General features: G+C 42.4%; 1 protein-coding gene and 2 long non-coding RNA genes across 3 annotated transcripts in view; all 3 read right to left on the bottom strand.

Moving 5' to 3' along the window:
• Positions 1–13,160, bottom strand: part of LOC134754528 (uncharacterized) — a 153,680-nt gene that overhangs the window by 3,461 nt on the left and 137,059 nt on the right. The window lies entirely within an intron of this gene.
• LOC134754242 (acetyl-coenzyme A synthetase) overlaps positions 140–13,160 on the bottom strand; it is a 39,491-nt gene continuing 26,470 nt past the window's right edge. The window contains exons 7-9 of the mRNA XM_063690436.1: positions 5,031–5,220; positions 4,226–4,415; positions 140–2,766 (exon numbers count right to left, since the gene is read on the bottom strand). Coding sequence (XP_063546506.1) covers positions 2,330–2,766; positions 4,226–4,415; positions 5,031–5,220 — 817 coding nt within the window. The 3' untranslated portion in view covers positions 140–2,329. The remainder of the gene's footprint in view (positions 2,767–4,225; positions 4,416–5,030; positions 5,221–13,160) is intronic.
• On the bottom strand, positions 9,420–12,994 carry LOC134754522 (uncharacterized). Its single transcript, XR_010128927.1, has 2 exons — positions 11,576–12,994; positions 9,420–9,493 (listed from the first exon to the last, which is right to left on the bottom strand). It is a non-coding gene; the product is annotated as an uncharacterized LOC134754522 (long non-coding RNA).

The raw sequence follows: 13,160 nt of genomic DNA, 5'->3' as shown, positions 1-13,160 counted from the left end.
CGATTCCTTCTAAATTACCTACGCGGTGGCCTCATTCTTGGTACAAAACACTACCATGTTAAATATTGGTGGCACATCCTGTGGTGTGGCCACATTAGGATTAGGGTATCAACGCGCGCCGAAAAACTGACAACTTCCATTCAACGATAACATTCAGCAGCGTGATCCTGCATCATTTATTTTGTGCACAACACAGGAACCAACATGTATCAATGACAAACTAACAATATCACAACCTATAAATTATAACATCTAAATTATTAAACGAATAAAAATTAAAAACGAATACAAAGAACATAATGAAAAAAAAATGTAAATCAAATGTGTATGTTTATCAAAACATAAGTGATCAACCTATTTTACAAAATAAAATAATGATACATAAAATATAAACGTACAATTAAGTTTACAGCTATATTTTGTAATGTTATTATTTTTTGTTACAGTAAGCATTTCATTGACGGCGTGGCGGCCGTGTAACGTTACATAATTATACATATGTATAACTATATTTGCATACACAATGCACTGCAGTATTCTACACTCGTATTTGGCTGTTGGGCAAACGGACAGAGCTACATACTTAACATAATTAGCCTTACAATGTATGTATAGGTATGACCAGACAAAGATATTAGAAACTGATATAAATAATATGTCTACTAAACATTTTCTTCTTAAATTATAAGTACCTATACTTACACAAAAACCGTGGAATGATTAATAATCATTGTTTAAAACAACAGTTTTACTGTTCATAAAAAACAAATGACGACACTTATCTTCGTTTAACACTAACTATAATGAAGGGTAAGTACACGGAAAGAACACGTCTAGTCACTTTTTTCGGAAAATGATATTTTTATCTCAAAATGTAGAGCTCTTAATGAACTATTAGTTATATCTTTTGCTACCACTGTATAATATATGCAACACAACTTTTTTTTTTTTAAAGACCTGGTCACGGAATTAGCATACATTTTGACATGGTTCCAAATTTTAAAACCGCGATTACTCAAAATGTTACTAAAGTGACTAAACATGTTCTTTCCGTATACCCTTCATATATCATCCGAACAAATTCTTACTTTTCAAATAAAACGGTCCTTGTTTACAAATTACAATAAGTAGATACTCATAAGGCTTATATTATATTATATTATATAACACCCACTCACTCCTACCCCACACAAATACTCGTACCTACCATTATCTTGGTACAGTCGAGATCAGCTGCAGATATATCAGAGCGGCAGAGGTGCTCAAAAATATTTCAAAACGCACTCTACCTATATTATGTAGTGTAGTGCATATTTATGGTCGCTCCAATTTATCTAATGGCATAAAGTTAACAAATCCAAATCCAAAGTTAACAAATGAAAATATGTAGTAACAGTCCTTAACTGTTAAGGTAGGGACAATTAGTTCAATAGCTATTACCTTTAATGAAAGGCTCAATATTTTGGGAAACTATGAGGAACGGCTTTGTACGGTTTGTACATTGCCTTGTACATTACGGTTAATACCTACATAGCATATCGCTCAAGGCGCGATTGCCGCGCTCTATGAGGGTCGCGGGGTTATTATATTTCCGTAAATAACTTAGTTTTAATTATACCACTCTTATAGAATTTCTATTAACACTAAGCACATCCTATCTTACAGAAGATGTTTGAATAATCACATATTTAGATATTCGATAATAACATTTTTATAATACATATAATAAACATGTATACAATTAACAAAGCTCACTTATAGGTGTAATAGTATGGTTTTAATGAGTCAATAATTCGGTAGTGTCATATTTCTGTCATCATTTCTTACTTCAGTTAGGTAAGTGTAAAATATAAAGGATAAACCATATTGTTAGGCACAGCTCAGCTTGTTATGGTGCTCCCACATTGGATGTTATAAAGTGTTATACAACATCGTGTGACAGGGACGACATGATAGTATTGATAGTGGTTTATTATGTTGTCCCTGTCATTTTATAACAGCCAATGTGGGAGCACCATTAACGATAACACCGCCTAGCCCCCTATTCTAAAGTTGGTTCCGTTAGTATATTGTTGTAAATTTAGGCAAATTTACATGATTATGTCAAAAAATAGTCGCTAACAAGTCTGCATTCTCATTCTGTGCAGTCAAAGCCCTCCCGCGCGTGCCCCTTCTACTTCTACCAATGCTTATGCCTAGACAAGGATTGAAGCGGGCGGATAGCAACGGTATGGCATGTGGACTTAGGGAAAACCAACACATTATTCCTTATCGATTCAATTAGGAAACAAAGCGTTAGATAAGATAGCATGTAACGGAACGGAAGTGTCTAAGGCCTGTTGTTAAATAGCTGTTCGACGACGGCGGGCTCGGCGAGCGTGGAGACGTCGCCGACATCGCGGTCGCCGACGGCCACCTTGCGCAGCACGCGGCGCATGATCTTGCCGGAGCGCGTCTTGGGCAGGCCGGGCGCGTACTGCACGGTGTCGGGCACGCCGAAAGCGCCGATGCGTGCGCGCACCAGCTTGCGCAGCGCGTCCAGCATCGCCGCGTCCAGCTGCACGCCGTGCACGAGCACCACAAAGCAGTATAGCGACTCACCCTTGATGGGGTGCGGCTTGGACACGACGGCCGCCTCGGCCACGTGCGGGTGCTCCGTGAGCACGCCCTCCACCTCTGACGTGGACATCAGATGGCCGGACACGTTCAGCATGTCGTCGATGCGCCCTGTCACCCACAGGAAGCCGTCCTCGTCGCGACGACCACCTGCACCAAAATACCGCTACATCACGCCTCACTCTATGTTCTTTCTTACCCCCTTATTCATAAAACTTTACAGGCCTCCATTCATTAATTTATGTTTTATCCCTTTCCTACAAATACATAAGTAAAAATTACTGAATAAGACAAACAATCAATAGGTTATTGAGGCTAGGAGCGCGTTTATGAATATAGTTGATTGATAGACAGAGAACAAGTATTTCGTTATCGATTTCTCTACTCGTATATCTACTTTGCACCTTTTACCAAATTATTTACTGAAGTTGCAACGTACGCCGTAGCTTACGGCAAATAACATGTTATAAGAAAGTCTACCCGCGAAGTTTATCACCTAAAGTTACTATTAACTTTATTAACTTAACTCTGATAATAATAATGCTATCATTATTATTATCAGAAGTCGGAAAGGGTGCGTTATTTAGCCTTATGCCAGGACATTGGTATGTTTACTGTAAGTATAGCAGGTATTCAGTCGTTATAACACTAGGTATATTCTCATTGCGTTAGTTGACTTTTGTATGTAATTATATTATAATAAGATCTGTTCGGGTAATCACTTACGAATGTCGGGCCATTTTGAAAATCATTCATAATTCAATCATGTCAAAGTCTGTTATCGGCATTAGGCAGCCGAAAATATACACAATACACAATAGTACATTACGATACAAGTGCTAAAACAACTCGTGTCGATTTAAAACACTCCCTTCGGTCGTGTTTTAATTTATCGTCCCTCGTTGCGAATTTCCTTATCGCACATTTATCATACAACGTACAACGTTTTACAGTACATTATAATTATGGCCCTTTAAATTTTCGACATAGTTACGAGTACGTAATGTGCTAATTATCGCACCTTAGTGCGGTAAAGTAGCACCCATGTAGCACTATATGTACTGTAAAGTAAGTATAAAAGCCAACTTGTAATTTTGTGGATCCTTAGACAAGATCTCTGGGTCATACACATTTTAATATACAGCAAACTCGTTCGCGTCTTTCCTTCTTTCTTTTCTTTCTAATCGCAAATTTAAGGGAATCTAAAGCTAATTTTTACGCGGCACCTTTACAGACGGGATACATTTTTTCAGTATTTGAGATTCAAATAAGAAAAACGGGATATCTATGTAGCAGAATCGTTAACTTTTATTGTATTGAACTTTTGTCTAAAATGTGTTCGACTCCTCTTCTAGCTAGCCCTGGAGAACGTGAGAAAGAAAAATAGAAAATTAATACGCAATGCAAAGCGAGAGAGCAGAGGGCCTGCCACGAACACCGAAGTTCGCAAATTGCGGGCATCTATCTCTGTCACTCTACTTACGCCTTAATTGGAGTAAAAAAGAAAGGAGCCCGCAATATGCAAACTTCGGTGTTCGCGGTAGGCCCTCAGGCCGGCGGCGGCCCTCGTAAAGTTTGGTAGACCGACAGATAATAGTGCATGACTCACCATCGCCAGTGCAGTAGTAGCCAGGGAACTTGGAGAAGTAGACCTGCTCGTAGCGATCGTGGTCGCCCCACAGCGTGCGCATGATGCCGGGCCAGGGCCTCGCGAACACCAGGTAACCCTCACCGGGGCCCTCGATCACGGCGCCGCTCTCGTCCAGAAGCGTCGGCTCCACGCCGAAGAACGGGAAGCCCTGAAACGACCAACATCCTGTGGTAACACTACTGATTGATAAGCCCAAAACATTAGGTGCAACAAGTAGAACAGTGCGAGAATAGTGCCCACAAGTGAAATGATTGCCTACTGTATATTGTGAAATATTTAAAATCATTCAGTTTCGTACAGGGACCTTTCTTATTATACCAAGAACAACCGAATATTGGTACATACTGGATTAACATCTGAAAGTTGTCTTGGCAGTAAGATTAACAATGATACCGTACACCTTTAACTTGTTTTATGTGATATTCAGCAAATGAGCAGACGAGCCGCCTGATGGGAAGCTGTCACCGTCACATAAGCAACATCGGAGGAGCCACTTATGCGTTGCCGACCCTTGAGAACCCTGAATAGCCGCTTCTTGAAGAACCCCATGTCGGAACCCCAAGGAGGTAACTCATTTCACATTTATACGAATAATATTAGCTTTTGCCTGCGACTTCGTTTACATAGAACTCATACATTGCTCTCCCATAAAAACTTCAATCCAATACTTCAATCCGTAAAAGTTCCTGAATAAATAGTATCATAAAATATATAATAAACGTGGTGAATGCATGTTAAAGGTAGGTACTGAAATAGCGCGTACCGCAGCGCCGGGCTTCATCGGCGTGGCCCCTGGCAGGCTGGTGATGACGTGGCCGCCGGTCTCGGTCTGCCAGAAGGTGTCGGCTATGGAGCAGCGCCCGTTGCCGACCAGGTTGTAGTACCACAGCCATGCCTCGGGGTTGATCGGCTCGCCCACGCTGCCCAGCACCCGCAGCGACTTTATATCGTGCCTGATAATACATAGTAAAACACGACATTCTGGTAACCTATATAAAATACCCACATCTAAGTAAAAACAAGTGACAACCGTCGATAAAGTACTTTTTCAACACACTTGCTCAAAACGACGTTTTTATTCCACCGATTTTTGGCTAATAATAATCCTAGATATTAAACACGCGTGCTCTTTCAGTGTATTATTCCACTCGTGCTTTTTCATTATATTATCCGACTGAGTTAAGAAGCTAACTGATTGCTAATAATATGCATGGAAAGGGAGCCTTCTTTAATTGGTCGAACTGGCGGGCACGGGTGCGCCCGCAGGCGAGTGCGCGGCGCGCGGCCCGGCCGGCCCGCCCGCCGCGCCGCCCGCGGCCGGAGCGAGCGAGGGCCGGCCGGCAGTACGAGTATGACAGATGAAACACACAATACTAACTGTTTTAACTATTAAAATTTGATTAATATGAAAGTTTCTTTTTTTTCTCGCAAGTGTGTTGAAAAACGTCGTATGAAACGCGTGTCCATTGGTCACTTGTATCGTAATGTACTATTTATTATAGAGAACAACTATTTCAGTCCACTCACGGACTGACGAAGGGAAGATTTGAAAGAAGAACGAAAGTAAGATGTGAAAAGTTACGTATACTAAACGGTCTTAATTAAAATTTAACTGGCACAATGTCGAATGCACGCCTTCAAGTTGCACGCAATCGACGCAATGATCTTCTGTATTGCAATGATAGAAATAGAATTATAGATATTAACTTGTTTGAGACAGCCATGAAGGTGTTTCCTAGAAACACTAGGAATACAAACAGGCTTATTGTACTCAAACAGCAAAAAACTGCTGCTTTTAAAACTGTTACTGTATGGGTGTCACTATATACAATAAACTACCACAGCATATAAAAGATCTGCCTTATACTAAATTTAAAACAGCGCTTTTTAAATGGCTACTGACAAAATTATTCTACTCTATTAATGAATTTATTGCGTATAATAATGTTTAAAATTAATATTAGTCAAATTTATATTATAAGTAAATATTTATTACCATGACATTACATATGAACTTAATTATTTTACTATCAATTGCTGGGACTGTATTGTAATTTGTATTGTATTGTATTATAAATAGGGATGTACCGACTAGTCGCCGACTAGTCGGGAAAGCCGACTATCCGGCCACCTTTGTAGTCGGCGATTAGTCGGCGACTAGTCGGCCAAAATGGCCGATTAGTCGGCCACTTATTAGGTACAGAAAAATAGCACATAAACGAAATAAACCAGCAAATATTGATCAAATGTTTAAGATCCAGTTTACTCAAATTAATAAAATTATACTTTATACCTATTGAGGATGCATACGAACATTTTTGTTCATATTGATATATTAAAAGATTGTTAACTTAAAATTAAAAACAGCAAAAACAACAATTTATGAAGTAAATTTTAAAAGAAAAATATTAATTAATAAATGAACAATGTCACACTAAAAAACAGTTTATGTATACATAGCTAGGCCAAACCTAGGTATTGTCGAAGTATCTAAAAAGTATGTATGTCGTTGCAGTCCGTACAATATTATGTAGTTGGTTACAATTGCAAACGTTTTATTATGTACAGTACCTTGTTTTTTTATTTCAATTTTTTTTCAAGCATCTGTAATCAAGTTACTACAAGATGATTAACCTCACAAAACGCGGGACACTTATGGAAAGTCTATTTTGCTCAAAATGCTCAGATTAAAAGGCTTCATACTTGAAGTTTGTATTTGAACGAAATATTTTTTATTTGGATATTTGTTGCCATAATATCATGTTACATGTCAGATGAACAAAAACACTACGTCACAGAAATGAAGATGCTGCGGTGGTCTGGTGGTGTAACTTTGAAAGATAGAGTCAGAAACGAATACATAAGGGGAACATTTAAAGTTGCGTGTATTACTGACTAGCTTCAAGAAAATCGCTTACGGTGGTAAGGTACGGCGGCGTCACGTCATGAGGCGAAACAAAGAGCATATGACAAGAGCCGTCATGGAAATAGAACAACCTAAGAATGGCCCAGGACGCCGACCGACTACCTGGATGGGGATCATTTCCAAAGACATGAAGACGACAGATTTAAAACCAGAGATGACACAAAAACGCCCAGAGTGGCGTTTACGGACTAGGAGGGCCGACCCCAAGAGACATGGGAAAGAGGCTCAGGAGAAGAAGAAGAATATCATGTTACATGCATTGTGCATTTCATTTATTTAATCAAATGTACAAAAATTGCGCGCGAAAAGCTAAAGCAACGCAAGGAGCAAAACAAATGTTTTTCAAAGCATCCGAACTTAGACAAAGCTGCTGCAGTGACTATCCGAATGCTAACTTGGAAAAGAGAAAATGATTTATGGATTTGGCCGACTAGCCGACTAGTCGGCCGACTAATCGGCCATCCGAGCGCCGATTAGTCGGCTAGTCGGCCAAATCAATAGTCGGTACATCACTAATTATAAAGTTAACTTATTGTGCATCCTATTCTAGTTTAATTTAAGTTAATGTAGTTAGTAATTAATTAAGTTAATTTAAGGTAGTCTTATGTAATACAAATTTAATGTATAGGTATTATAAGGAAGTACTGGAGTAGCCTACATGTTCATAATAGTTAAAGTATACATGGATTACATACATAGATACTGTCACTAACATAGGTTAAAAGTTAATAGAATAAGTTACTAATATATCATGGAAATTGAATTTCTGAAATAAATAATTATTTAATTTTAATTTATAAGGACCCATTGCATGCTGCCAAAAACAGCTAAAAAGGCTAGACCATGTTACTTTTATAATATCCATGTAAAACCCTTTTTATGTTCAAATAAATGATTATGATTATAATTATACGAAAATTTGATCATGTCTCCAGCTTCCGGTCACAGCTCAGGTGGTTACCGATTCGTTTCCGACGTAATACACATATCCTGTCTCTATTCTATCGCACTTTATTTATTCCAAATACTCCTGAATACCTTAAAAAACGGTTTAGTTTTCTTTTGTCTGAGGTGTTCTCAGAATCGCCTTCTTGCTCCCCCTCGGTCATCTAGTAAGTTCTACAACAAATCCTTCACTTTCCAGTCTGTAAGGTTGTGGAATGCTTTGCCCATTGATATAAGACGTGCTCAATCCCTACCCATTTTTAAAAAACTTCTAAAAGAACACTATTTAAAATCTCTTTCTTAGTCTTGGTCCTTTCACTTACATATATATATATTTTTTTCTTTTTGTTCACGCTACCTGGTCGTTATTCTTCTCTTGCTTGAATTCTCATTATGTATTTATGTATTTTGTGTAGGTTTATGTAGTGTATTATTGTTGCTTAAATAATATATGTAGTTTATGTAGTTTATTTTTCATTGTTTGTAGTTTATACCAGGGGGGTGTCACTGCGCAGTTTAGGTATATTTGGCCGGCGCACCGCCCGGGCAGGTGTATGGCAGTGGGCTGCCGCTCGCGCTCGGTTCGCACGATAGTCGTGTCACGTGGCGCTCGCGCAAAATTGAAAATACGCAATGGCTTCGAAACCTAAATCGCGATCTAATCTGTATAAAAGATAATGTTCTGTTTACGGATGTCTGAATAAACGGAAGAACAAAGAAGCTGAAGAAACATTTTTTTCAAATTCCGGACTATATTGACCGGCAAATTTTCAAAGGAATAAGTACTTCTGTGGCATACCTACTTCCTAGAGAATCAGACATACTATCTCCGGCTAAAAATTTTATGTTTACAGAATCAACGTTTGTAATTCCTACATATTTATCTTAAAAATAATAAATCAGTAGGTATAGGTACAAAAACTTGTCAAGTGACAACCCCGTGCCGACACTCGCAGCTTGGTCATAAAACTGCGCCGCGCAAAGAAGATTCACGGTTCGTGCGCGGTTATAAGTTTCAATTTTGCTTGCAGGCGGCGAGTGTAGGTATAATTTTATACCTAAATCTGGCTTTTGTGAAGGAGTGAATTTTCTGTACGATAGTACTATTAGTTATTCTGTGTTTATACTTAGGTATTTGATTTGTAAACTTTACACCTTTGTTATTTTGCACTGCCCATTAACTTATTTCTAGCCACTGAATCGCTATCTGAAGGTTGTCTGGAAGAGATCGCTTTTTAGCGATAAGTCCTCCTGTTGTTACCTACTCACTTATGTCCTGTCTTTGTTTGTAACATGTATTTTTCTTTGTAGTGCACAATAAAGTATTTTATTATTATGTTCGTCCTTTACATAATCTCGGGACCATGGGGTCCCGGACATTTGGAAGGCATGCGTGGGGCCGAAGCCAACATGCAGAGGCCCCTTGTAAAAAGACAATTTACTCTAAAAGGTGATGTGACACCAACCGACGATTATCCCTGTATGCACTATAGTAGTGCACCCAAGGATAAGCCCCGGTTAGTGCAGGACTATTGCAATGATAAGAAATAAAATAAACTAGGCTATTGTGTTGAGATGTTAGTGTACTGGTTACCGGGTCTATGGAAATACTATGGCACCTGCCCCAATCTATGTTTAAAAACACGAAAAAAATGGACAGGTGGTGACTCGCCAACTCACAATATGGGTCCCCGAAAACGGCCGCTCGCACGGAGCGACAAGGGGACAACATCCCGTGAGTGGCTCAGGGTGTGGAGAGGTGTGCACCGCTTTCTACCCAGTGGCTGTAAACACTCACAGCCACTGTGCCAACTCGCATCTTATGCATATTTCACTTCCACCCTGCGAGCATATAGCTCTGACACCCCACTCTGGACGGCCGGTAAAGGCAAGCCAGAGGTGAGAGTCCTGCAGCCCCTGCTCAGTATTCACTCCAGCCGGCCAATGAAGGCAAGCCGGAGGGAGGGGCCTGACCGACTCTCGGGGGTATGGGACCCAAGGGACGTCACTTCCCATTCAGCTCGCCACAAGCTGCCCTGGGGGCTTATTATTATTATTTGTATCTCCTCGGATTTCACGGGCCTATAAATCCCGGTCTTTTGATAGGCTTGCGTGGGGATATAGATCCAACACGTAGAGGCCCCTTGGAGAGCTTTTATGTCATGTAGAACGCCATGTGGTTCCCCGTTCACAGGTGCAACAATAGACACCCATGAACCGGTCGCAGCAGGCATTGGGACTATTGTAGAAAAAGTGAACAGTATACCGGTCTATGGATTGAAGTTTGGGTGGATAATGAGACTGGGCTATTGAAAAGAAGTCCGGACACCTGCCATAACAATGCTAACACACGTTATCGAGGCAGGTGGTGACTTGCCGCTTACTAGATGGGCCCCTGAAACTGCCGTCGTGAAGACGACCAGGAGCAACACCGGTGTGAGCGGCTCAGGGGTGTCGAGAGGTGTGCGCCGCTTTCTACCCAGTGTCTGATGTTAACAGCCACTGTGCCAACTCGCGTCTTATGCATTTTTCACTTCCACCCCTGGAGCATATAGCTCTTACGACTCCCCTCTGGACGGCCAATGAAGGCAAGCCAGAGCTGAGAGTCATGCGTGTCCCCTTGGGGTCCACTCCGACCGACGAAGACACGCCGGAGACGGAGACCCTGACCGACTCTCTGGAGCACTCGGGTCCGTGGGGTCGTCACTCCCCAACAGCTCGCCACAACCTGCCCTTATTATTATTATTATTTGTATGTCTTTTACATATCACGGGACCATGTGGGGTCCCGGACCTTTGGGAGGCGTACGTGGGGCCGAAGCCAACAGCGCAGAGCCCCTTTAAGACACTTTAATCTAAAAGCAAGGGATACACGTGGCGGATACCATCCCCGAAAGCACAATGTGATACATCCAGAAATGGTCCCCGCCAGGTGCAAAAACTATTGCAGTGCAGCACTTTTGTGCTGCGATGGGAACTTAGGTCACGGGCTATTGATTTGAATGTTGGATGGACTGGATAATGGGCTATGGGGGGAGACTAGCGGACGCCTGCCGTGACAATCAGTCTCAAAATTGTGTATGACAGGTGGTGACTCGCCAACTCATTTAGTGGGCCCTACAACGGCCGCACGCACAGTGCGACAATAGGGCAACACTTCAGAGCGGCTGTGAGGTTGTCGAGAGGTGAGTCTGCGGTAGCCAGATCCCGGTAATCCGTTCAGCAGGCCGCCGGCGTTATGACATTTTACACTTCCAACCTGGAGCATAGGTCCCGCTCTTACGACACCACTCTGGCCGGCCAGTCAAGGCAAGCACAGAGGCGAGGGCCAGATGACAGGGCCCTCCGGAATAGGGGTCCGCGGTGTCGCCACTCACCGTCAGCTCGCCACAAGCTGTCCCCGCGGGTTTATTATTATTATTATGTTCGTCCTTTACATAATCTCGGGACCATGGGGTCCCGGACATTTGGAAGGCGTGCGTGGGGCCGAAGCCAACACGCAGAGGCCCCTTGTAAAAAGACAATTTACTCTAAAAGGTGATGTGACACCAACCGACGATTATCCCTGTATGCACTATAGTAGTGCACCCAAGGACAAGCCCCGGTTAGTGCAGGACTATTGCAATGATAAGAAACAAAATAAACTAGGCTATTGTGTTGAGATGTTAGTGTACTGGTTACCGGGTCTATGGAAATACTATGGCACCTGCCCCAATCTATGTTTAAAAACACGAAAAAAATGGACAGGTGGTGACTCGCCAACTCACAATATGGGTCCCCGAAAACGGCCGCTCGCACGGAGCGACAAGGGGACAACATCGCGTGAGTGGCTCAGGGTGTGGAGAGGTGTGCACCGCTTTCTACCCAGTGGCTGTAAACACTCACAGCCACTGTGCCAACTCGCGTCTTATGCATATTTCACTTCCACCCTGCGAGCATATAGCTCTGACACCCCACTCTGGACGGCCGGTAAAGGCAAGCCAGAGGTGAGAGTCCTGCGGCCCCTGCTCAGTGTTCACTCCAGCCGGCCAATGAAGGCAAGCCGGAGGGAGGGGCCTGATCGACTCTCGGGGGTATGGGACCCAAGGGACGTCACTTCCCATTCAGCTCGCCACAAGCTGCCCTGGAGGCTTATTATTATTATTATTCTCTTTATTTATTATTTTTCTTATTATTATTATTATTTGTATCTCCTTGGATATCACGGGCCTATAAATCCCGGTCTTTTGATAGGCTTGCGTGGGGATATAGATCCAACACGTAGAGGCCCCTTGGAGAGCTTTAATGTCATGTAGAACGCCTGCTGGAACCCGTTCACAGGCGCAACAATAGACACCCATGAACCGGTCGCAGCAGGCATTGGGACTATTGCAGAAAAAGTGAACAGTATACCGGTCTATGGATTGAAGTTTGGGTGGGCAATGAGACTGGGCTATTGTAAAGAACTCCGGACACCTGCCATAACAATGTTAATACACGTTATCGCGGCAGGTGGTGACTTGCCGCTGACTAGATGGGCCCCTGAAACTGCCGTCGTGAAGACGACCAGGAGCAACACCGGTGTGAGCGGCTCAGGGGTGTCGAGAGGTGTGCGCCGCTTTCTACCCAGTGACTGTTAACAGCCACTGTGCCAACTCGCGTCTTATGCATCTTTCACTTCCACCCCTGGAGCATATAGCTCTTACGACTCCCCTCTGGACGGCCAATGAAGGCAAGCCAGAGCTGAGAGTCCTGCGGGTCCCCTTGGGGTCCACTCCGACCGACGAAGACACGCCGGAGACGGAGACCCTGACCGACTCTCTGGAGCACTCGGGTCCGTGGGGTCGTCACTCCCCAACAGCTCGCCACAAGCTGCCCTGCGGGCTTATTATTATTATTATTATAGAAAAAATAATAGCGATGTGTTTTACTGTCGTTAGATGTCTTGCTACCGTCCGTCTTGGTACGTGCGTTTCAGTACAAAATATTTTATATTTTGTTATCAAAAATCTTTTTCTCAAAAATGGACGGCAAAGTCGACGT

This window comes from Cydia strobilella, chromosome Z (assembly GCF_947568885.1).
Source record: "Cydia strobilella chromosome Z, ilCydStro3.1, whole genome shotgun sequence".
Taxonomy (NCBI): Eukaryota; Metazoa; Arthropoda; class Insecta; order Lepidoptera; family Tortricidae; genus Cydia; species Cydia strobilella.
The sequence above is the reverse complement of the archived record's forward strand: the minus strand, read 5'-3'. Positions and strand labels throughout refer to the sequence as shown.